The 26744-nt window shown below is 41.5% G+C and overlaps 1 protein-coding gene across 17 annotated transcripts in view; it reads left to right on the forward strand.

Annotated features, from left to right (window-relative positions):
* BCAS3 (BCAS3 microtubule associated cell migration factor) overlaps nt 1-26744 on the forward strand; it is a 357470-nt gene that overhangs the window by 208595 nt on the left and 122131 nt on the right. The window contains exon 24 of one of the 17 annotated variants that reach the window (XM_083806823.1): nt 5656-24500. The exons of the other annotated variants lie outside the window; for them this stretch is intronic. Coding sequence (XP_083662949.1) covers nt 5656-5717 — 62 coding nt within the window. The 3' untranslated portion in view covers nt 5718-24500. Of the gene's footprint in view, nt 1-5655; nt 24501-26744 lie in introns of those variants that run through there. 17 annotated transcript variants of the gene reach the window in all.

Genomic DNA, 26744 nt, shown 5'->3' on the forward strand with positions numbered 1-26744 from the left:
TTACCTCTTTTGTATGTATAAGAACTGTTTTACACCACAGAATGATCACATTTTATACTTTCAAAATCTGTTTTAGAGCTAGTAAATATTTTGGGCATACGGAGTAAACTAGTGACTTCTGACCTGCAGAAGCCAAGATGATTCAGTGTTACCATTTTAATTTCTTGTTCGTTCTAAATGCAATAGGCATTGATCAGATTTGACATTTTAAATCATTAAGGATTTAAGTTATCTATATACTAAGTTATAATTTATATATTTAAGTTACATAATTTTTTTCAGTGCTGCTTTTTTGAAACTTTTAAAATGCTGAAATACTATGGTTAGCTTACTGTAAAAATGTTTTTCGTTCTGGGTGAGAAATAGGATAGTCTGTATGTGGAGCTTTCCTTTTTCCTAGACTATTATGTCTGCGAAAAATGTGAGCAAAAACTGCTGCATATTTCAAATTAACAAGAGCAATGTCACCTGAAGTATAGTTAGATGAAATTGTGGTATTTTGTGTGCAGCAAAACAATCTCTTAAGGAATGCTACGTTAGGGAGGTCTGGCTGTTTTTATATAGTCCAAAATTACTTGATCAAAGAATTTTAAGAAATAAAATGCAGAACTAATCTTTATTGAAAATATATTTTTATTTTACTAGGTGCCTTACTACTGTATAACACTACTTATTTTCGGTTACATGTGCTTCTGCTGTAGGTCTCGCTACAATAAAGACATTTTTGGCCTTGCTTTGATGAAACTTCACAAGAGCCGTCTGTAGGGTCGAAATACAATTTCCCCTCTGCTTTAATTGTGCTCTGTCGTGTGTTCGGCGCAGTTAACCGAATCAAGGGAGCTGTGCTCGGGTGATCTGAGTGTATCTTATCAGCAGTGGACTCTGTGCCATGTTTTTAACTTAGGCCCATTTGAGAATTAAAATTTGCTGTGCAGTTTTATTCTCCCTGTCAGCCCATCTAGCCGGCCAAGAGCAGTTTGGGGGAAAGCGGTTGCACGTATACCCCCCCCCACTTACGCGCCTCAAAAAAGGTCGTGTCCTTATCAGCGATGGTAATTGATAACAATGTGGTGGTTTCAGTCAAATCGGTGACCTTGGTACCACGGGGGGGCCCCCGCGCTGGTCGCTGCTTTCCTCACTTCTCCGGGCTTTGATGTGATCCGGCAGCTGATAGAGATGCACGCAGGTCAGGGAGAGGCAGCTGGCTGGCAGCGCCAGATTAAAATATTTCTGACCCACAAAAGTAACCAAATGCCCATATTTCTTCATTTAGCATAATTAATACCTTGTATTTCCACTGACTTTGATAAACTGACTTTTTTGCCCCTCTTTCTTCATTATTTTATTCCCCGTAGCTTTCAGCAGTGATTGCAGGAGCTCTGTAGTTAAAATGTTTTACAGACTCTGAAGAATAACATGTTTTGAAAAAGCTAAGATCAAAAGTCTCAATTAGGTCACAGCCAAGCAGGAAGCTTACAACCACATTAAAATGGGAAAGTTAGTTCAGTTTTGGTATACTATCGGCAGCAAGCACACGAAGCTAAGTGCAAAAAGAAACATTTGGGAGCCCTCGCCAAGGAAACCCTCTTGTTCCTAGGAATTTGTAACCAGGAAGATCTGTACAATTAGTAAAAGTGCTCCATAATGCATATCCTTCTTGAAAAGAACTTACCGCACCGAAATAGCATTTAGAGGAACTGACGAGACAGTTTTCTTTCTCTTTTTGTCATGAATGTCCCTGTGAGTAGTTACTAAAATCCCCGTACAGAAGTAGGGGTGGAGGGAGCGCCTGTCTGCCCGCACTCACTCAGGGCAGCAGCGTAAAGGATCTCTGCCTAATGGGGTACCCACAGCATCCGCTCGGGACTCGAACGTCAGCTGACATCTTTATTTAAAAAGTAATAACTGCAAACAGCGGCAAAGCAGGCCATCTGGAGGGCTGCCGCTTGCTGTGGGCAATGGTGTTCGGAGCTGCTGCTCTTTATTTTGCGGATTTGTCGCGAGGCAGAGCGCAGCCCGCCCCCGGCCGCTGCGCCCAGCCGGGCTGTGTGCCGCTGCGTGCCGCCCCTGCCCAGAACCGCTGGGCAGAGATGAACAGCACTGATCTGTCCTGATGGATGGCGCTCGGTTAGCTTGCTCTCGTAAGGCAAGGGAGATATTTTATGCCATAACCAAATTTGATTCCTTTTTACTAATAAATTTAGAATTGCATTTAACAGCCAGATAAATGTAGAGCTTATTTTATTGCAGTTATGATTGTAGATATCTATATTACATGTACTTCTATTGAACTTTACATTAAGCACAGTAGATCTTCTCTGTCAACAAATAAATTAAACTTGGTCCAAGTAGTATTTTCGTATAGGGATCACGGATCTGGTTTTGCAATGTGTTTTTATTTTCCAGTGACAGCAGTCATCAAAACACAATACGTATGAGGCTTACATATCTTGAAGTATTCCTTAAGGTCCTGAACTGTTACCCTTGGCAGAGCCCTTGCATTGCTGTCAGGAAATCATCTTTGCCATAACTACTGCAGCAAAAAAAGAAAATTACGTGGGCAATTTGACTGGTATGCACAGAATGGTACAGATATGTGCAGTACCATGGATGAAAGGCCAAAAACCTTAGGTTTAATCCTGGAGCTATTAGGGTCCAGCACTACCTTTTTCAAACATCAGTTGTATTTCGTACATACGAATTGAATTCATCATGTAACTGAAGTATTAGCATTTAGAAAGACAATGGAAATTGAAAATTAGTACGGTGTTTGACCAGTTATTTGTATTCTGAATACATCGTCGCTTTTTGGACTAGCAGGCACTTGCTCACCTGACAATAATTCCTTAATTCAGGGGTTCTCAGCCCTTTTCCACATCTCCAAGAAGCATTTTCCACCCCCTGGAGATCTCCCTTTAAGTCCCACCTGTATCTTTCTGTGCTAGGGCTGTACAGCCTGGGCTGAGACCCCTGGGAAATGCTGGTGCCACCAGTATAGCACCGTGGGCCCCAGGAGGAAGCTGTGATGAGGCATCTTCTGCTCAGAGCGCTTGCTAGGCAGGACACTGTGCTATGATTAGGGTAACCCTGGGATTAAAGAGGGATATCGATCACCTGTGCTAGCTTTAGTGTAGGCTCAGCTTCTCTAAATATCAGAACTCACGGTGTTACACTTGTTTTGTGTGTTTTCTGTTTGAAGCAATAATTTTGTTGTACTAAAAATTTAATTATAAAAATATTTGCATTCAGGAAAGGTGGTGGTGTTATATCCCAGGTGTTAAGCAGCCCTTTTACAGTAAGGGTGAGTTTGGGTTTCAGCAGTACCACAAAACAAAACCAGGAAAACAGACAGAAATACATAGGGTGATTCCTTACCTGTGCCTGTGCTTGCAGCATGCTCTTAACAGTAATAACACGTAGGATATTTGTACAGCAATCCACGCAGGCTGCTGTGAGGCTGAGTGCTCTGTGTACCCCTGCTTCCCGTCGTGTGACTGTGCTCTCGCACATGCTGGGTACAGCCATTCTCAACATGTGCATCAAATCCAGGAAGCATCCGAGCTACTGTGCGTGTGCGGATGAGCTACTGCACGCCGCGCGGGCTCTGTCAGCACGCCGCCCCTGGCCTGCAGCGCAGGAGGCAGCAGCAAGCAGCTTTTGCGCAACCTGCTTCCCAGCCCGAGGCAAGGAGCGCCTGGCCCAAAGGTTTGGGGAGCAGCAGCCGTGTCCCCACGCCGCTCGTCCCCAGGCTGCTGTCATCTCTGCTGGGGCAGGGCTGCCTGCGGGCTCCTGACCAAGGTACGGCGCTGCTGCCACCGACCCGGAGCGTTGGCCCCCAGCCCTGCTCCTTGAGGGCACGTCGGGCGTACTGTCCCGAGGGGCTGCGAGGGGCCCTCCGGCTGCACATCGAACACTTTCTTCTCCTGCAGTGACATAAATGCATGTGCTGCATTGAAAGAAGAAAATGAGCCTCAGATCTCGTGGACGTTTTAATAAGCATCTAACTTTAAGTGTGAGTAGCTCTAAGTCTGTGAAGCTACTCTTGTGCTTAATAATAAACATCTGCGTAGGTTTCTGTACCATAAGATTTCAGACACGCCAGCGCCTGACGAGCTCACAGCTCAGAGCAGATGATTTAAAGCTCAGGTCAGTATTTAGGCAAAGTAACATACAGAGCACTTGGGGAAGCAAAAATAAAAACGTACAAGGAAACCGTGTGTTTCAGGGATGGTTTTAACAATTCTAATTCTGAGCAGCATGCGTGTCTGTAACTTGCATGTTACATAGAAAATATCAGTTCAGATATGGTGGATCCAGTATTTTAGTGTATTTAGTGCTAATTCTTTTTAAAAGAAGCCTTTATTCATGCATGTCTTCATTCAGTAATTTAATTGGGATGTAGGTCTTTGAGCTAGTGGCTGATTAGAAAACATGACCTGCTTGAGAGATCAAGAAGGTAAATTGATAAATGTTGTAGCAAAGGTTAGTAATGTGTGAGAGAGTAGAAGCTGTTCTGGGCTTTGAATCACTGATCAAGGTCAGCTGCAGTTCATTAAAATCTTTAGAGATTTAGACTCATTGTAAATATAGCTGCATACCATAGTTTATCTTGTAAATCCTATCTATTGGTTGTTTAGTAATATTGCATATTATTGCAACAGCTTTGTGGTATTAAATTTACACCAAGGTACAAAGCCAAAGTCCTGTAAAATACTTGAATTAAAAGAAGAGGCTGGAAGGAAGGTGCGGGGTGATGAAACTTGGGCTGGCCCACCTGGCAGCATGTCCCCAGCCCAGCACCTCCTGCCTGCCGCCGTCCTAACGCCAGAGCTCTGCCTCCTTGTCCTGGCTTCTGGTGGCTGGGGGACTTGTAACCTGCACCAGGGTTTGTGCTGGTGATGTCCTTCACCTTAAAAGGTTTTCCTTCCCTGGCGTTTGTCCCTGATGCGTTTGCAGAGTGGTCGTGCACATGTCCTGGTGCACAGTTGAAATGAGAAGGCCCTGCTGCCTTCACTTCCTTATCTGCGCCAGGTTTGGTTCCCCTCATCGGGCTGCTTTGTACCCCTGTAACTTCCAAGCTTTCAACTTGAACGCAGGTGATGAGCGTGTAGGTTTGAGGGGATGTCTCAGCACTGCACTGAGCAGCAGGACAGAACATCTCTGCTTGCTGTGCTACTGCTAGGGCTGTGCCTGCCCTCCTCGTGGCCGTGTCAGGTGGCTAGCCCCTCACCTGCCTGCAACTGGAAGCCTTAGGGCTTTTACCTCAACTTCTCTAAGGGGCAGGCACTCAGATTTCTGCATTCCTGACCTTGCACTTTCTGCTAATATATCTTCCTTTGTTGGGTGTAGTCCTCGGGAACTTCCCCCTCTCTTGTACAGCCCGCCCTCTTTATTGTCCACTTCTGTTCCTTTTCTTTCCTGAAAGACTGAATGTGATGTATGAAGGGTGACTAAAAGGCCGTGTTCCCAAAAATGCTGTTCAGCCAGCACAGTCAGGTCCTTGCCAGCTCATCCCGATTCTGCTGGTGTCTGTTTTGATGCTGTCACCTGTTTGGTGTCGCTCCCCCATCTGCATACATTGCCCGTGCCATGTGCTGATTCCCTCCCTGCTATACTCCTTTATCTGCTGAAGAACACATCCCTGCTTTCTGTTAGGTATTCCGGCTGGCCCTGCCACTTCCAAGTGGTGCTGTGGTGTGGGCAGTGCCCTGGCCTGATGAACTTCTGGCCATCTGTGGTCCTTCCCGTTTCTGGACCGCAGCTACACGCACCTTGTTGGAGCCTCTCTCTCTGAACCATCCGCCCCAGAACAGCGTCGGAGGCAGTCTCCTTGCTTGTTGCTGCAGCATTTGGACTTAAATAGCATTTGGACCGTGCGCTTAAGTAGCTGTGTTGTTGAGTTAAATGTATATGCAGGTGCTCTGGTAAGAGCACAGCAATGCTCTTTAAAACCTGACCAAATGTCTTTCCTTTAGATTATTCCTTTTTCAAATCTCTTGCCATGAGGTTAAACGATGTTAAATCTACTAAAAAAAGTGCCTAACAAATACTTTTCAAGTACTTTTCTTGAAGCATAACTGTGAATCACTTTGAGCTTAATGGTTTTAAAAAATCTAGAACAAAAGAGTTTTTTTTCCTACAACAGCTGTGCAGTTTTATTAAAAATTTAAAGAAATCTTATGTGTCTAATCCTTTGAGCGGATGTGTAATTACTTGGCTTGGGCTCTTACACATGGATAACCTAGCTGTACTGTGAGACAAGATTCTTATGTTTAATTTAAAGAATCATGGGTGTGCTTTGGAGATTATCAACACCAAGCCTCGTAAAGAAACACAAAACCAGAACAACTCTTATACATTATCATTTGTTATACAGATGTTACAAACCATCTGACTAGCAGATAGTGTAGTTTGCAATCATATTAGCAAGTGATGGCTCGGTATATAGACTGAAAAAGTGAAAATCTGTATTTCTGAAGAAATTTTCACTTCCCAAATTTTCTGTTTTTTTCTCTGTATTGAAGTTTTTGCATTTAATGTGCATTCTCTTTAGGTGAATGGTGAACCTGTTGCTTATATGATCTATTATTCAAACTGCATGTCGAATTTTACCTGCAACAAACACTTTTTTCACCTCCATTGTGACTGTTTGATAGGAAGCCCGAATCAGCAATGTTCTGGAGCTTGCACGAGCAGCTAGCTAAAGTATGCTATGAAGGCAGAGGAAATTTTAAAATTGCATTAAAGAGTATTTTGTATCTCATAACGTTACTGCTACAGGTTTGATACTCCTGTATGCTAAAGGTCCAAGAATGCAATCATACAAAAACAATTAAAGATCAGCTCATTTTGCTTTAGGTAATTTTATCAGGATATGTATGTGAAATACTTGTATCAGAATATGTATGACTTGTTAGTTCTTCACGATTTTAAATAACCCGCATCTGAAGTGAATTATAATCTCTTTCAATCAAGTTTGAGATATCAGTCAAAATCACCCCTAATACGAGCAGGTACAACTCCATTGAAGTCAAGTCTGCTTACAATCAAGCTGATTTTAGCCAAAGGACATTTTTTCTTATTTCCTTCCCCCCACCCTCCTCACCCCGAGTAATGTTCTTCATATTAGTTGCATTTTTTATATTACGTTTGGTTCTAGCCACTTTGGTAGGACAAACACATATCATACAATTTTCTTCCACAGAAATCATGTGTGCACATTATTTTCAAAACCTGTATTACAAAGTCTTTTATCCTTTTATTAGTTTAGTACTTAAGCCCTAGACATAAGAAAGAAGCCTATCAGTGAAAATCAATTGAAATGCAGTTAGATACAGATCTGATGTACTGTGCAAGGAGGCTTAGACACAGCCCAATAAAATCAATTAAGGCCTTTCAAGCCCCATACAGTTTTACCCATCCAATCACTTTTCACACATTCTCTCCATTAGTTTTGCAATAGTTTTTTTTATATGAATTATGATGAATGAGACCCTTGTTATGAATATATAGATGGGTCATTACCCTATGAAAACCAGACTGTACTGGTGCTTAGTGATTAAGGCTTTCTGCTGCTACTGTCAATAAAGTTCAAATTCATCCGCCTCAATCTATGATAGGGAAGCTGCAGTCGTTGTTGCCTAATTCACTTAACAATGTTATAATTGTGATTTGTTTTTGTTCATCACAATAATTTACATAAACCCTTTTGTATTTGTTAATAATTTGGATTAGTCATCAAGCTTAAGGAATGCAATAGATCAAATAAACAAAAGGGAAATAATAATAATAATAAAAAAGGCACCGGGTCTAGCCAGACAGATGTGAGGAGCAGATTAAACGCTAGTTGCATACAGTGCCAAAGAAATGAAATATTTAGGATTTAGAAGTTAAATATGTACAAAGTACAGGTTAGTTTGTGGGACGGAGGTGTAGCACCTTACTCTCAAAACTCTTTTCCTGTATGGGAACAGACCGCTCGGTTGTATTTGAGTTTAAACCTTAAACATTATCCAAGCCAGGGACAATTGGGCCGGCAGCTCAGCTATATGAATGTTTATGCAAATGAAGATGCAGTAAAACAAGGCTCCTTGAAAAATCTGCCCTAGTAAATTAGCGGAAAATGCACCGCCATAAACAGCTGTTGCATTTTAATCAAGCATCTGTAGAGTATATTTTGCTTTGTGTTACAAACAAAACAAAACAAAAAACACCCAGATTGCAGCAACCTCATTTTATATTCAGAAATTAACCCATTCTGCACTGCTGGAAACAAGGAATTCCCAGGTCAGAGTTTTAATCCACCAAGGGCGTAGAAGTGTGTTTCAGTCATTGACTTTCCGATTCCATCATTCAATTTAAAAAGCAGTGGTTTTGAATGGAAGAATAATTAGCAAATTTTACTTCCCTGTAATTCTTGGGAGGTTTGTTGCTTGTGCGGTCTCCTGGTTTGAGGTACATTTTATAATGAAATTGATCCAAATAGGTTTAAAGAGCGCTTCTTCTGTATTCCTAGCTCAGCACAAATTAGAATTAATCTTGCAAAATAGTTCAGCTGTCAGCTCTTGTTAGAAAATGTCCTTTATATTTGTGTGATACGCAATCATACGTCTTGGTTTTCAAAGAGTTAATAAACACCCCGAGCTGTGCTGATCTTGTAGCTTTAGCGAGCCTTAATCTGTAAGCTTGATTACCTCCTAACCCTCAGTCGCCTGCCTCCCTCCTAACACAGCGGGAGTTTTACGGCAGCATTAGTGGCATTTTGCCCAGCTCTGGCTTTAGGGAAATCATTCAGTGAGAAAGAAAAGCAGAAGGACTGGATCTGTCTACTGCTGCGAGGTCATTAACACGGCGGCATGGCGAGGCAGCGCTGGAGCAGCTCGGAGGTGGCGGTGCCCACTGCCACCGCGCAGGTTGCGTGCCTCGCCTGGTGCCAACGCTTCGGCCTGCCGCGGCGGACACAGCGCCGGCTTCCCCTGGAACGATTTACAGTGCCTGCTCTACAGGAGCACAGGCTTTTTTTTAATGCTATGTACAGTATATAGGCATCCGTGTGTATTTCCTGGTCCTTTTAAGAGCAATATTGCTATAGATTTATGTGCGCCGGGCTCTTTGTGCACACAGAGGCAGACAGGAATATTTAGTAGAGTTTGCTCTCGCTCCAGGAAAAACTCACAAATGGGAATAATTCTTACCCTTTATATAAGCTGGACGCTCCTTACTCATAATGCTGCACAAAACGAATAGTCAGCTACCCCCCTACCTTATCCGTGAGGAGCGATCTCGTGCACCGCAGGAGTTGTCGCACTCCCAGTTGGTGGTGAAGCTCGCTTTGGTCTAGGCCTCTGCTGACGTTCAGCACGAGTGGGCAGAGTCCCTGGCTTGGATAATATTTAAGGTTTAAATTCAAACTCAAATGCAACCGAGCAGTCCCTTCCCATAAAGGTAAAGAGTTGTAAGGTGTTACACCTCTGTCCCACAAACGAAGGGACATACGTGTGTCTTTTATTCCCCTCTCGTATCTGAAAAGCCGAAGCAAAGCGGCAGTGCGCATCCTCCATTCGCTATTTTCTGCGTTTCTCTGGGGGCCGTTAGAACTGGCTTCTGCCTCTCCAGTGTCCACCAGTTCAGCTGGAGGACTTCTGGCGTCAAAGGGACTTAAAAGTGGAAAGCAAATTACACGAACTCCAGCTTGCATCCTTGCAGTGGAGCTGAAGCCATTGGGTTGGTGATCTGTTGACAGGTAGGGCTGGTAGCAGGCCGGAGCTGTCAGGGGCCTTCAGCGAGCGTGAAGGGGGCACTCTCTTGGCCGCCTTGGGTGTCAGGAAAAGCACATTTGGTTCTCCTCATTCATCTGCAGTTTGGCCACGTCACTGGTATGTGATGTGCTCTGGCCTGCCCCACCATGCCTTGTTCTTTAGTGGAAGTTCGGTTCCCAGCCCCTCCGGTGCTCCCTGGTACTGTTTGGTTCAGGGACTTCACCTCATCGCCCTCACCTCACCTGTGCCAGAGCGTCTCACCCGTGAGCTTTAGCCTGGTTGTTGCCATGTTTATTTAATAAAAGTTAGCCTTTGCTGCTGTTTTGAAATAGTAGGCATGTGTTTATCCTCATTTCAGCATGCTGTCAGCAAGTATTTCCTTAAAAATGATCTTTACTGTAATGTCCCCCCTATTATCTACTGTAGCACCTCTCCCATTAAGCAGTGAGGTTAAGTGGCAGTGTCCAAAAGGTGCTGGGGGTTTGATCCTGCAAATGATAGGCGGTCCGTTATATTAATATATTTTTCTCCTCAAAATGTCGTCTTTGTCTAATAATACTCTACAGAAAGTGTTGACGTTAGCCAGCACTCCCTGCCGCTGAACCCACCCTGCCTTGTGCAGCTCGTTTGGATGAGACTAATCAGATCTGCGTTGTTATTCTTGAACTTGAAAGAATTTTTCTTCTCTTGCCTTACAGTGCAAGAGTAAAATGCCCATGTGTGGGGAGAGGATGAGGATGGAGAACTCCTCTGCTTGACACAGAAACAAATACCCTCGTTATCTTCCTAACTTCCTAGGTGTGTACAAGGTGGATGACACCACCTCCTCTAGATCCTAGGAAAATAATAGAGCGTGTTTAAATGAAGCACTGAAGCTGAAGACTCTTGCTTTCTGTTCCACTTTTAACCTCTTTGATGCCTTTAAGTACATATCCTGATATTCCTGGGTATTCCAGGTCAGTGTGGAGACTGTAACTGAAACGTGAAGGTTATTCTACAGTTCATAGCAGAAATTACATTTATTGATTACTACGGATATGTGCAGGTGCACGCTAACCTGTCGCGGAGCACACCCTGTACATCACACCTTGACTTTATGCAAATACATTTTGGGACTGCAAATGAAGAGGGTTGTTTTAATTTTTAACTTCCAGCTATGCTGACGCTGAGCTAGGACTAAATACAGAATGTTTGCATATAAATTGCATTTGAGTTTAAAACCTTTTGTTTTTGATACCAGCCCGTAGTTTTGCACTACTCTAAAATACTTGCCAGCATTTAATATCCTCTTTCTTTTCTGTGACCATGCCATGACCTTTCAAAATAAAAGTTGCAGATCGGAAGTAACTGGCTGAGAATTAGTGGTTGGTATATTCCAGTTTACATAGAAATGTCCTCAGTTAAAATATGGTTCATTCATCGGTCAAACCGTCCTTACTTCCTTTAATTGAATTAAGATGGGCAAATGAGAGATGTGTGCAAGACAGAAAAAAATTCTTTTGCAAATCACTGTTATCCTTTCGATAGTGTAAAACGAATCAATTAGAAGCATGTCAAAGCATCTTTTACACATGTACAACTTCGAAGCAGAGAATATTTCATAAAAGTGGAAATTTAAATTGGAAATAGGAGAATGTAAATTAGATTTTACAATTACACATAATTTAATTTTTCTTTTTGAGAAGGATAGATGACTATTATTTGATCATATTTTATAGGCTGTTACATCTACTATAATCATTCTTATAACTTGTTCATTTTACAAACATGCTCATGTCTCATTGAATTGTAGCAGCAGCAAACAGAAAATACAGATTTTATCAGGTCACCATAAAAATGAGAGATTCGCTGTGTTGAGAGAAGCAGCTAAGCACCAGGCCCAGAATACAGATGACAAAATAGGACTTTGAGAAGTATGTTCTGAACAGTATCTTTTGATACTGTGTTCTACATTTCCTGACCAGGAGGTTGTTGGGAATCCACTCTTTTCAGTGTTGTATTTTTAGTTTTTCAGGCTGTTCTTGGAATTGGCCTCTGCAACAGAGTTCCACGCTATCTCTTAACAAGTTGTTTGGGATGATTAGATGAAAAGACTAGACTGTTTCAACTCAGAAATGCTTAAAAGCTATCAGAAACCTTGCTTGTTTGTTTCCCCTTTGGTTTTTTTTTTCCTTTCTGCTTTCATTTGGGCTGTTGAGAGAGAAGGACCATCCCAGCTGGCACCACAGCGGGCCCGTCGCAGAGGAGGACGAGGCTTTGGGGTGGGAGATGGGCACTGGCCACACTTTGGGTGCAGCCACACTCCCTGACATGGGCGATCGCCCCACTGTCGTGATGCCCTCCGAGGTTCTGCCTCGAATTTATCAAGTGAACAGTTACACTCTATGTAATATTGCAACGGGAAGTAGTTCACGAACTAATGAAAATATATATGCAGTAAAAGACACACATTCCAAGCACAGAAGCCTCTGTTACAAGTGTTCGGATTTATTTAAAATAAGATTGTATATTTTGAAAACTTTGACTATCACTTTATAATTCCAATCTGGATTAAAATTGAGTTTAGAATAGGAAACTTAGAAACAAATTATTTAATTAAAAACAAGACATGGAACTTGGCTTAAAAAAAAAAAAAAAGCACATGGGAGTTAGCCTGTCCTTAAATCTCATCCAGCATTTTTATACTTCTTTTTAAAAAGTTAATCCGTTAGAAAGTTTGCTTTTTTTAGGTTCTTGTGAGCTGCAGGGAGAACAGTAGTATTCACAGTACCCCGTGAAACCTGTGTTTTCATCATGAGCCATGTGCTTTTCTTTTTTTAAGGGCTTCAGAAAGCGTACCGTTTTGCTTGATACATGCTGTAGTATACTTTCACGCTTTTTTCACAGCTGAAGGAGTCAGTTGGAAGGTGGAAATTGCAGCTGCCGTGTAACGCTTAATGCCAAACCTTATCCATAGGCTCTTGTATTTTTGGCCGGCTCCTTTATTGGAAGCTTTTTGTTTGTCCCGTAACAAGACATGTAGGGGAAAAGAAGAAAAACAGCAAAAAGGACATGACCATTGCAAGAAGCTCTAAACACATTAACAACAGATTTGGAGTTATTTATTGATGTTTTTGCCCACTGGCAGTGTAAAATGTGTGTCAGTTGTCATCACCAGTAACAATTTCAGCACATTGTGTTCCTTTTTTATTTACACCAGTGGCAACACGCTTATAAACACCATCACTGGGGGTAGGTCAGGAGGTCAGTGCTCGAGGTTAGGAATGGGAAGGGTCATCAGCTATTAACCTAAGTTTAGCAGCAAATAGTGCAGCCCCGTTCGCGCTGGGGCCTCGGCGCCTCCTGAACTTCATAAAACTCTAAATCTCGGGGAACTCGGCCCTAAGATATTTTCTAGGGTTTGAGTTTGGGGTTTTTTCTGCAGGGGAGGGGTAATTAGGTCTGTTAGATTTTGTGTCTGTTTGTTCTTAGGGGCTTCCTGATCTTTGCACCGATTTTAAAGTTCTCATTCAGGGCTGAATTCCCTCCTGCTTGGAAGCGGTGGGAGTTTTCCATTGGCTTCAGTTGGAGCTGGGTCAGGCTGAGCCGACACGTCACGAAATAAAAAAGATTGGCGGCAGCAGTGACTGAAACCTGAACTCCAAGCGGTGAGTTAGGGGAGGCTTTTGATAAAAATGTGAAGTTTTTCTTTCACGCAGAAAAGCTTTTCCACTTTTGTCAGGTTTTTCAGGAACGTACAAATCCAGGCTATCGCCAAGAAGCTGAAACCACGATGTGCAGAAGTGGCGAGTAATTTGGGTGTGCAGCGTGGCGTGCTGGAGGGATCTGCCTTTGAGAAAGTGCAGCTCTCTAAAAACAGTCCCCCCAAGGTGTTTCAAAGCGAGCTCTGAGAAAGGAAACACGCAAGTGTTGCTATTGCTCAAAATATCGTGGCCAGTGGGTTTGCAGAGGATGGCTTGTTGGTCTGTTGTTTATTCAGAGCATACACGTTGCAACTGTGAGGGTTCAAGGGAAAAGAATATTCCCTCAGGATCTTTCACCTTCTTGCTTTTTATAGGAGCATTTGCTTTTAATGCTCTGAAGTCGAAGTAATTTTTTATTATATACTTTCTATACTGCATTTTCTGGAATCTTTTAGAGGTTTCAAATTCATAACCAAAAAGCAGTGCAGGGCTTCACCTATCTAGTTCAGTGTGTTATCCCACAGTAATGAAATCCTTCAGCGCTGTTAGGAGACAAAACTGTTCCCATTAAGGTTCCCTGTATTTACAAGTTACACTGTGTTTGGAATCGTGTACAGTCCTGAACATCTCTCCACCGCCGCGCATTCTGAAAGTTAATGTACCTGGGTGAAATTCCCTCTGTTCCCATCCTTCTCGTGCATTTGACGCAGTGGTGTTTCCCTGAGAGCTCTTGTTGTCTCGTCTGCCAGGCAATCTCCGCTGCAGCATCAAAATACTCTGTTTAGAACTCTTTAAAGAAAGCTGGAAATTCAGTTGCAGTTAAACACGTTAGCTTAGTGTTTCCAAAGATACCTAGTGGATTTGAATACACAGATCTAATGAATTTTAATGGGAATGAGCTTTGAATTATGTAAAATATAGTAAGATGTTCATCTTGAACCAAACTAAAATAATCTTTTAAAGGAACATTTTAATACACAATTTATCTAACATAGATAATTTATACAAGTTTCTTTTAACCCTAAGTCTCTTCTGGTAAGCAGTACTTCTGCCAAAAAGCTTTTCTGCTCTTCTTTTTCATACAGAATCATGGATTTTCCAAGTTACAGTCAAGAAAATTGTCCAAAGCTGCCTTAAATTCCCACAGTCCTGTTGTTTTGGTGTTCTGAATTAGATTTGTAAATAAAATGTGCAGTCTGCCTCTCTAATGGATCTTCTGCTCTTCCACAAAAACTCTCCTAGTACGATAGTCTTAAAAAAAAAATTAATTCATGGGCTGATAATTGCTAGATAGCACTTAGCGGAAGCACAAAGCCACATTACTTATAGATATATTTGCATAATACATGAAAGTAGAAAAATATTTTTTCCCTTTTCATTCTGAGGGGAGTGCTCAAAGCCAGGCTTTTCACCCCAAAGTGCAAGAGCTGCATGAGTCAGGAAGCAGCTCTGTGAGGCTCAGTGCTGAGAGCAGGGGCGAGCAGCCGGAGCTGTAGCGCTCGCATGGAATTGCTCATTCACTGCTCACACGATTTCATGAAAATGTTTTCTAAGGCTAGCATCAGCATTTTCAGTCTACAGAACTGATTGAGGGAATTACAAAATCGTTGCGTTCGGTTGTGTAACAGGACTAGATTCCTGGATTGTTGCAATATGTGCACACCCATGGTGTTACTATTAATTTTCTGAATCAAATCCTGTGCGAGGAGCCAGATGGCTTGGGAGCATCTTGTCATCCCAACCATTGCAAACACATCTAGCCATAAAAAAAAGAAGATTGAACTGTGATTTCACAGATTTTTCATTAGTTAATCTGGGATAGAGAGGCTTCAAAGATCCCATCAGTTAATTCTCTCAGCACTTGTGGACATTTCTGGCACATCGTGCTAAAGCTGCTCTGAAATCCAAGCTGAGATTCACGGCCTTAAAGAAGCTGATCTGTGTGTGCTGATATTAAATAATAATAATAATAATACAAATACGTGAATAAATAAAACTCCCTTTGCACGGAATTGGACTGGAACTGATGTTTTAAAAAGCACTTTGAATACCTTCAGTGGTATCCAAAGTAACAGTGGATCTGCCGTGATCTGTAACCTGAATGCTTCTAGAAAGTGCTTACTAAAGGCACGTTTTTCTAAATATGAAATTATAAAAAAGAAGGATTTTTTTTTCTTTTGGCTAGCTATAATGCCACTTTCACCTTTGAAAACAGACCTACTAAATAATAATCAGTTGCAATCTGTGAATTTGCCTCCTCTTATCAATTATTAAGTATCATAAACCTTCTGTTTGGATAATCTTGGCACCACTTTAAGCGTTAACAGTAAATTTATTTTTAATTAAATCTGTGCATTGAGAATAAAATGAGGCTCTTCTGCATACTAAACAGAACACATATGCCACCTCTACTTATTATCAAAAAATCTGATAATGCTTATGAAAGTTGTAAAGGCTACAGTTCATTGTCTGTGTCCCATTTAACTTCAGCAGTATTAGTTAATGAGGGAGCACCCGAAGTGAGGAATTGCCATTTCTTTAGGAGCATTTGTTAAGAGCATTCCCCTTTTACAGGGTACTTTTTAAATGTAGTTCAAAACATTTGTTTCAGCGTAGCTACAGGTGACCAGGAAATAAGGGTGTATTTAGTGTGCTGGATATGTTTCCAGAGCAGTGCTTTGGGATACAGAGAAAGCAGTTTGCCTTGTCAGCTGTGGTGATCTGAACGTTTAAAATTATTGTCATAGGTATTGTCATTATTTTATTCTAGCTGATGGTTTAGTTACAATTTTTATCAGAGGCTTTAGTGAAGTCTCATCAGCTCGTCATTCCGCAGGAGGAAAAACAGGTAGAGGAAAATAGTGCAGGAATGTTTTGACAGTTCAGTTCAGGAAACTTTCTGGTACCTAATGTGAGATGTGGCCCAGTGAAAATGCCTTTACACGTGTGTTTCTGTTAACCTCTTGGCTAATAGGAATGGTCTCTGCAGTCACCGACTGCTTCTGGACGGGACAGGAAACCTCCCGACGGTGCTGTGAATCTCATCATTTATTTTTTCTAAGCGGTACTTCCAGCTCTGGGCTCTGTGACATTAGCCCAAAGGGAAACACCGGTCCCACAGCTCGCACTGGGCAGCCATTGTCTTATCTGTCACAGCAAGAACGCGTGAAGCTGTTTGCATAGCGTGCTAACTCTGTCAGGGTCAGTTCCAGTCTGTGGCTGCTAAAAATGAAAAACATGCCCCAACCGGGACAAGAGCAGGGTCAACAGCTGGCAAAGGATATGGCAATCATTTATATAAATATGCTTTCTCAAGCCCGCAAAAACAAAAAACCCAAACCCAACAGCTGGGAAGGGTTGGAAGTAGCCCCAAGGCTGGTTAGTTCCCTTCCAGATGGGGAGGTTAGGCTGGGGCTAGCCAGGCTGCTCCACATAGACTTCCGATTCGCATTAGAAATAAAAAGAGTGGAGGAAAGGAAAAAGGAAGAAAAGCTACAAGCATGACTGCTCTGTTTTTCACCTAACTTAATCAAATAAGTGAAGAGTTTCCGAGACGGAAGGCTTGCATTTATTGGTATTCACGCTCGGTTTTCTGTGTTTATCACGGTGTCTGATACACTCCGTAGCTGTTTAAAAGTGAAGCACATATATTATAGAGAATAGTTTATATGTAATAACATGGTCATTTGTAGACAGATTGAAGAATCATGCTCCGTTCGTGTCTTCCAAATACACTGAATAAATTCACGTCCACAGGAAGAAAAGACAAAGAATTAGGTTGGCTTTGCTCAGAGCTCTAACCGGCAGATACGGGGCATTTCTAGAATTTGCTTTTACCTGTACCTGTCCTCCTAGCACATTCTCATCTGTCAAGTCAAAGACGGATCCTAGGCAGAGGCCTGTTTCCAAAGTTGGCCCTGAAGGTAGAAGTTCCCCAGAAATTCAGAGGCTGCCTTCATCAGACTGCGTCATAGTTGCTTCTTTGTCACGTAAGATGGAAATTTTCAGTTAATTACAGTCTTCTTCCTAATAGTGATTAGTTCTTAGTTTTAGTTTTTGTAAGTTTTTCTAATATTGGTAGTATGAAACATAATACCTTGCAACAGGTTGAAAATCCACCTTTTCATTTTAGTTTGACAAAAACTACACCTTTTATGTACAGTTTCTGTGGTTTATACTTTCCTTTACGGTTTTCTTATGCAGTTTACAAGGCTTTTTCTTTTCTGCATTGATTGCCACATTTGTTTCCTATTGGACTCCTTTTCAGTTATTAAAAAAAAAAACAAAAAAGGCAACACCAAACCTGCAGCAGCCAAGCTGAGTGAGTGTAGGTGTGGTAGGAGCACTCCACCAGTCCTGCACTGGGGAACACTAAATCTTGTCTTTGAGCTGAAGCAACAAGGGAAGCAGGAACTTGGGCAGCCATGAACATTCTTTCCTTAATGTCACTGCCATCCACGTGGTGATGTCAGGGAAGCCCTTTCATAGTTGCTGGTAGTGTTTTGTGCTCCTTAATTTTACACCATGGCTCCTGCGTTTCATGCCACCATGATCTTGGATGATCATGAAGTCATTACCCGAGTATCCACATTGAAAACTGGGACTTAGCTACTTCTTCAGTGGGGAGAGGATTTCTGTCCTTTCTGCTGCATGTGCAGATGTGTATGCCTAAAGCTCTGTCTTCTGTGTACAGCTCATTGTACTTGTGCCCACACCTGCCCGTGTTTGGAAAACAAAATTGTATTGTGTGTATTGTGGTCATAGAAATTCATCCTTGGGTTCTGTAAGCAATTGTTCACAGAGAGGCTAAAGGAGTTCCTGGAAAACACTGCAGTTCTTCTAAATGTGAAATCACAGCCATGTTGTAAGGGAGAGAATATTTTTCAACTCCAGAACATTCATTGAAGCTACTTGCAGCTAGAAAAAAAGACATGTTCCTGTTAGCCCTGTGAGTATATTCATGTATGTGATATTAATCTTCTGTGTTTGATCTTATCTCTTTTCCTCTTGGAAAAGACCAGTAAAACAAGGTAATTTAAAACTACCTGAACACATCCTTCCACCTTACTGTTAGGCCCTGAAGTCATACCCTCTTGACCTCAGAGGTTACGGGTCTAGTGCTTTTTATCCTCCCTGATTTCTCAGTATCTGCCCACTTCCTCCCCAACATTAGAGCCTTGTTATATAAGGAAATTGGAAACACCGACCGGCCCGGCCAGGGCCAGCAATCTCTGCCAGATAAGGCCCGACCCCGGCTTTGGTGCGAGACAAGTGCTGATTTTAAATAGAAATGGACACGAGGGATATTTAAGAAAGCTGAAGTTACTTCACCGTGGCCACTTCAAAATATATTTACCACAGAAATGAGTCTTAGATCCTTTGGCAGCATTTTTACTTAGAAATAGTCAAGTGACTGTAATGAAAAATCTACTTTGAGACTTTTGCAGCTTAAGAGAATATGTAGTAAAATCAGAATACTTTAGAGAGGCTATAACACCATAAAGAGTAAACAGAGGAATAATAAGAGGAAAAACTAATTAAAGTAGTAATAAACTTCTTGATTTCTTTTTGTAGTTGCCAGTTTCAGACTGCTGAATTTTTCCTCTTAATTCTTGTCTTGCTGAAGTGTGCTTGTGAAGACCAGATACCACGGGTTAATTTTAGAGGTGGACACTTGAGCCAGGCTCTACCTGCCCAGCAGTGAGCTGAGTGGAAGAATTCAGCAGGGAGAAAGCAAACACGGTCATTTCAAAGCTGAGCAGCGCCATTTCCTCTGCAGATTGCTGTTAGGTTTCTGTCTTGACAAAGTTATTTTTGATTTTCTGAAGTGCCTGCCTACAGTTTCAGTTCTGTGAAACAAAACTCAAAAATTAGAGAACCGAATGGAGCCTAGGTAGTCTAAGTAGGACAAGAAGCTGGCAGCAGTAGATGATGATGGTGCATTAAGTTAAAAGACCAAGGGGAGGGAAGAATCAAAGTATTTCAAGTACTATTGCACGAAGTAACTGGTAGGAAGGATCTGAGTTTGGTAACATCCAGGGAATGGACTAGAACAATTTCAGGTCTGGAATCCAAGTTAAATACCTTTTTCAGGGCGCACAATTTGCCTTGCAGAATGTGAAAATAAATGCTGTTATTCATTATAACAAATGTGGTGCTTAGGAAACTGAGCAGGCGTATGTTACTTGGGGCCAGTTTTCTGTCCAAGGGAAATGTGTTGCTGGGCTAAAGATGCGAGCTTCCCGTGTTGGTGATCTGCAGCCTTCCTGACAAAGAAGAGCCACCACCTGTAACAACAGGGCTTCGTGTGAATTTCTTAACTCCACCAGTTGCTTTTGAAGCACATTTCAGTACACTTTTAGCTTCGTTGGTAACAAATTTCTATTCCTACAGACTTAAGATAGGGTGGGTTGGAACAGGCTCCTGATATCTCAGTGATGGATGATCTCAGGTGTAGTGGAAGGAGGGTTGTGCATTAAACAAGAGGTGGCGAAACAATGTCAGGTAACAAGAGCTTTCCTTAGAAATTCTGGTAATTAAATGGTAAGCGTATTGTCTGTTAATTAACATCCCTGGTTCTTGGAGTACAATTCTAAAGCACATTACATGGATTAAGGGAGGTAAATTTTAACTTATGTACTGGCAGTTTAAAATGTATTGTTGATTTAATCTCATTGAACTGCTCAACAAAGAACAACTGATCCATATTACTCACCAGAACTTGAACAGGAAAGACCAAAGAAGAAGAAAAGGCTGAAAAATAAGCTCTACAGTAGCTGACATGCTGAAAACTTCATGTAATGAGCACAGAAGAATTCATAAAATGGAACACTAATTCCTTTCTAGAAGACTAGCCAAATGGAAATTTGCCACACACACAACTGGTTAATTAATAGTCAGGCCCATCATTTCACTGTAGGATTTTCTATGTAAGGAGTCTCTCTGCTTAAAACAGAGCTAGGTAAAAATGATCAAAGTTACATTACCGTGCTTTAGTTATTTTAAGTCACTTTCAGGTTTACATAACTCTAAACTGACCTGTCTTAGGATTTTTCAGTTACTTTCCTCTGGGATAAATTTCCTCTTCTTCCTGATACACTGATTGGCAGAGCTGTTGGTAAATGGGATCAATCATACTCCCATTTCTATAAATACAATGTGCCTGAAGAACTCCTGCTTTGCTATATACAACAGTAGTTGGCCTCAGCTTGTATGAATTGCTGTTAACTTACTTCAACCTTACAACTATCCCTATCAGTGTAGCTTCACTCGTGAGTTACTCTTCAGTGCTTTTCCATATGAAATTTATGCAAAGGGTATTTTTTCTTGGTAGCCATCTTTGGTTTCGAAGCGCAAAACCAATGAAAAATAGAAGCCATAGCTTACAGGCATTTCCTTCCTTCACCTAGAAAGGAGACTTCAGTGCTCGGTTGCACTAACGCACCGCTGGGCTTGCCCTCCGTGGCCGCAGGGCTTCTCAGAGCCGGGCCGAGGGCTAGGAGTGCTTTGGAAAGCAGCATGAGGCTCGTTTGCAAAGGTTACGTCTGTAGGTGGGTTCCTCATGGCCTGACACACAAAAAGCTCAGACGCTAGAAGGGTTTGGTTTGGCCAGTGGTGAGGAGAACTGCTGGAAATATTTTCATCATTTTGTGAGCTGGTCCGAGATGTGTAGGGTTCAGATTAAGGAGCCATTTAACTTTTGCTTTCTAAAGCAGGCAGCAGAGCTGGACCAAAAGGAAGGATTCATGGTATAAAACAGAAAATATTTTAAAGCAAAAACTCCTCCTCAAATATAATATTTCTGTACTCCTGTTTTCCTCCAATATGAAGCAAGAATGCTTAGCTTTGGTATTAAACTTTTAATGGCTTAATGCCATTCTGTAGCTCTTTCAATTCACATGTGTTGAAAAAATTAATTCTTCTTTCATCTCTTACCAACTGTGGCTGTAACTGTAGTGTCACTTTTCTGCCACCTAAAGGAAGGAGGAGTGCCCCGTGGGTTCGTGGCCGGTGAGGAATATTCTTCCTCAGTAAGTGAAACCCTCTGTCATCGCTGTAGACCAAGTTTTTCTCCCCAGCTCCTGATTCCCATTGTCCCATGATGCAGGGACCAGAGGAGCAGGACGCTTTAAAACCTCATCATAAACTGTAATTTAAACCCCGACGTTTTAATAGTGACTAAATTTATAATTAATTTGGGAGGAATTTTTTTCTTTATATCGTGGCTGCCCGGCATACAGGCCGCAGTCCAACAAAGCACTTACATACATGCTTAACTTCAAACATGCGAGGAGCTGAAGTCAAGTATGTGCTTAAGTGCTTCCTTTGCTATATGCTGCCTGCCAGTGACACACCGCAGGATGTTTGAGTCCACGGTAGCAGGTGAGTCGTTTTGTAAATCTCCCCATATTATGAAGTGATTTCATGACAACTTTTCAACTTGAAATAATAATTCCTGGATTTTTTGGCATAAGATGAATTGGTCTCCCCATATGCATACACGGGTTTTGAAACGTAGTATTGAAAAATATATAATTTCACCTTCTGTCTGTGCCAGTTCCCAGGAACACCAGATGGGTGTTTTTTTTCCCCGTGTGTGAATTTGGATCCGCAGCTAGAACTGAAAACTTTGTGCCTGAGATCAAGAGGTCGGTCGGTATCAATCTGTAGGGAAATCATTCAGGCTGCGGAGAACTTCTTGGTGCTTTCACAGCTTACGTTCTGTTTGGTAAAACAAAACCTGTGAGTGAGATTATTTGATTGATGAGTGTTTCAGTCCTGGCAGACATCCTGAATTTGAAATCTTGTAGATTTTTAGTGCTTTTAAAGAAATAGATGTGTTTTTTTTTTTTTAATTAAAAACGGGATCCGAAGAAAAAGAAGAGAGACACAAACCCGCGTGTGTGTACGCCCTTTCACAGCTGGGGTTTTGGCAAAGTGTCATTCCTGCTGTTAAACATGGTGACCTTGCTGCCTATGATTTACTAACTGTTTTACAAACATTTCCTCACTCTGTGAGGTTTGATATGTTCTCCATCCTCAACAGCTCAACAGAGTCACTCAGCCACTGAGCCAAACCTGCCTTTGTTTACAGCTTTTCCGGAAATTTTCACAGAGCAAAAAACTTTCTCCTTTTCCAATGTTTTATTTTTAAGTCAACACTTTCTGTGGTTTATTTGTGCAAAGCAACATTCGGGTACAAGGTACTGCACCGTATCCAAGTGGGAATTGCTGCCTTTCTAAAAATAAATGGGGGGTCATGTGAACCAGTGCAGAAAAATCTAGAGATACCAAGTATTACAGGACCTTTACATTTGGTGGTTCTTTTTTCCATAATATTTTGGGCCTGGATTTTTCTGAACTTTTTTTCCCACATTAGTTTCTATAATAGAGCATAACGTAAAATGATGAAACGCAGGAAGGAATCTTCTTTTAAACAAAATTATCAGTGTTAAAAATAACAATCCTTTTTTCCCTCAGTGTGCGTTTTTTCTTGTGAGGGGTTTATTTAGTAGTCTTACCATAGATATAGCCAAAGAGTTGTGTAATACTTAAGTGGCATTTTATTTATTTACTTAAACCTTAATTTTCCTAAGTGCTAATTTGCCCGGTGTGCCTTGAAGCACCTTTGATTTCAGTTCACGTTTTGGGCAGGGAACTCAAAAACCCCGGTGTGCTTTGGGGGAAGAAGTCAGATAGCTGTGTTCTTCTCCGCATTGCCTGGGTGAAAACTTAGTGCAAATTAAAATTAGAATGGGATGGGAATGTTTTTATTAAATGTTTTCACAGTGGAGATATGTTTCATGGAAATGTACTTGTTTTGATGACAGCGATTCTCAGGGTCAGGATGGGATTTCGTGTGAAAAAGGAGATGAGAATACCCTGTGCGGGGTTGGCGAGGACGCGCGCAGGGCTCCTCCGTGCCCAGGTAGCCAGCAGCTGCCATGAGTGGTATTTCCTTCCATTCTCCTTTCTTCAAAGCACGCGTTTCTTTAACATATTTATTGTTTCTACCGAGAATGCTACTAGGTTCAGCAGCAGGAGAGACGTACAAAATACTGGCATACAAAATCCCTTTCAGCGTTCTCACAGTTCTTGGTATTTCAGAGTAACAAAAGAACATAGTTATTTTAGTAACTTTTTTTTTCATAAACTTATTATCGGTAATGCAAGAGGTAAAGAAATTTGTGGAAGATTTTCTATTAGGTACAGGTCACTTAGGATTGTGTTATTGTATTATAAGTGTACCTCCTGATGAGAAACCTGTACTCGGTTTTCTCTCCTGATCAGCATATTCTTGAAGCTATATCCCCCTGAATGTATACTTTCAGACCTATCTGAATAATAAAAGTTTCCTTGGGATTTTATATCATTGAAGTAGCTTGACAAAGTAAAATGTAAATGACCTACAGAGGTCTCCACATTGAAATCCTGCACAACAAACACAAATGCTGTCAGAATACCTTGATATGTTTACATTTGTGTGCTGTGAATTTATTACATATATTGCATTTTTAATCCTGTGAAATACAAGTGAATTGTAATTCTAAATCTTGCTTTTAAATGCATTAGATTATTAATGCTGTTAAAGGAAATACCCACAAATGGAATTACTTCTGGAGGTTTCGCTTGCTTGTTTTAATCACTCAGAATCACTCAGGCGTTTGAAGTGAATTTCTGTAGCAGGGAGCCAAGTCAAAACGACAGACAGAACGTGCACCAAACTAAAGCAGCGTTTACCTACTGATGAAAAATGTTTTGAAAACATATTTTATATCTAGTAATTTAGTATTTGTTACTTAATGGCAGTATTTTAATGGAAACTGTTGGCAAATGTTTTTGAATACTGTATCTCTTCAGTTTTCTTAATATGGGATGGAAAATTAACTTTTTTTTTTTTAATCTTGAGTCCCTAGCAGCAGCACACAGGCTTACAGCAGTGTGAGCATTACCAGTTCCTGGCTGCCAGCAGCAGGGACAGTGTGACAGTCTTGCATCCTGCATGGCACATTCCTGCTCTGAAAAAAAAAAAAAAAAAAAAAAACACAGAAAAACACAACTATTTGCTGTTTCAATTTCTGTAAAGTGATGGTGTGAACAATTGAATAGTAAGTGACTGTCTTAGAGGACAGAATGGCCAGAAATGTGGTAAAAGAGAAGGGGTCTGCAGATGCCTGTGGCACCCATCATGTTAGAGCATCTTCTGTCTGGTGCAGTGCAGGTGTGAAAGTGGCAAGTGAGTCTCAAGTCCATCTGCTTATGAACAGGAACTGCTGCCACGTGTTCAGTTTCTAGAAAAGTAACTAGGACTTCACGGAGATCACAGTTAGGTCCACTGCTTTCATGAACAAGCCTGTTGTGCCTGTGCTGTGAATGCAAACTGTTAAGTTCTCCCTGTAACTTGCTCTGGATTTTTTGAATTTGTCTTAAAATGAGGGGAGATGAGCATGTTTATATTGAAGCTGCTGGTAAGCATTGCATATTTCATCTTGAACAAGCAAACTTTGAAAAGTGGCTTCTATGTGGGCTTCCTGGTGTTGCTGAAGCGTGCTGCTTCTCTCGCAGTTTGTCTTGGCAAGGCTTCTGTGCAGGTGACAGAGTGCAGAAATGTGCAGTGATTAAATATAGGTGCGCACTTCTGTGTGTGCTGAGGATTCTCTGATTTGTTAAGTGATTTCCTTAAACTTGTAGGTGTCTCTATAGAGCTTTAAGCACTTTTTGCAGAAGGCTTCTCCCGTGTCAAGTAGGCGTTTTGCTCTGTTCAGGTCCCGTTCAGGAGAAGTGGAACAATCAGGTAAGGAGGCCAAGCGGGACTTGATTTGGAAGCCCCAAATACTTGGATGTTCTTCTCTCTAGAAGAATGTAAAAACAACATTTCACTGATACGTAATGCTTGTGAGTATTTGATAAACTGCTGGATTTCTTGTTACGTGCCTATCCTAAGAAAGAAATATCACTAAATTTCAGTTTCAGATCATTTTCATTCTGATTTTATTGCAGATATTGTGATTTAAACAGTGAAGATAAAACTTACTAAGATTCAGGAATGTAGCTAGGGACTTGCGTTTCTTCTTCTCTCAGCGTTTGGGGTTTTCCTTTTCTCTTTGAACCTGCCTTTAAAATGTTCTCGTGTAGTTTGGTGGTTGTCTGACCTTATGCCAGGAAAAACAGAGCGGACGCACCAGCACGAGGGCGTGACGTGCCTTGCCAGTGCCCTTGGAGGACATACCTTGGCTGCAGCTTGGCTTGAACCCATGACGCTGGTGATGTTAATCATCCCAGAAATGGAGAGAGCAACACAAGTGGCATGCTTGGTCTTGCTTTTAGTTGGCAACAGAAGCTGTTGGTGAGTGTCTTCTTACAAAACAGATGTCTGCACACCAAGAAACCAGGTGCGAGTCCTGACCATAGGTGTGCTTCAGAGGCAGTTCTGGCTGAGTCCTGCCTGCAGGGAGAGAGGTGTGGGGAGGAGAAAGGGGGAACGATATCCACCTTCGTCCCTTGCAGTTAAAAACACAGCAGCCCTTGAAACGGCTGGCTGCAGACTTCAGTCGGCTCACCAATGCTCTCAGCGTGCTTGTGGTTCGAGTATATGATATAAGTAGCGTAGAGTGGTTTTGTTGCTATGGGAAAAGTGCTAAAAAAGGCTGTATCTCTTGTACAGCTCAGATCCTTTGGGTATTTAACATACAATTTCTGCTAAGGACACTCAGAATTATACCTCTGATTCTAAATTGCTTAAATGTTGAAACATATGGTCTTGTGTGCTGTTCACTAGGAAACAACTGTCTGTATCCAGGCTGCCAAATTCAAACAAACTCATACTGGAGAAACAGGGAGTCGGAGGCAGCTCAGCAGAACTTTTTGGAAGTGTTTTTACCGAAAGGCAAACCTGACGTATAGAAAAATGCTAATTAAACTAGTGCCATATATCAGTAACAGATAATTAAATGTTAATAGCTGAGAAGTTTTTCAATTAAAAATGAACTGTGTCCTCATGATTTCTTCTGGGGGCCAGGTTCGTGTAGCTGTCATTTGTTGAGCTCTCTGCTACGGTAATCATTTTAATAAAATGCAATTATCTGCATAATTAATTTCTTTGACTGCTGTGCTGTGTCCTTCTTTAGCAGAGGCCAGAATGTCAAAGATCAAGTAGACTGGGGAAAATAAAAAATTCACATTGTGAAAGGATATAAAAAATACTTGGAATTTCAATGCATTGGCTTCTATTTATCTCAAATGTCAAGGGCAGTGTAAAATGTATTTTTAAAATGTGTTTTTGTATGGTTTGAGCCCATTCTTG

Source organism: Anser anser (genome assembly GCF_964211835.1).
Source record: "Anser anser genome assembly, chromosome: 20".
NCBI classification, from domain to species: Eukaryota; Metazoa; Chordata; class Aves; order Anseriformes; family Anatidae; genus Anser; species Anser anser.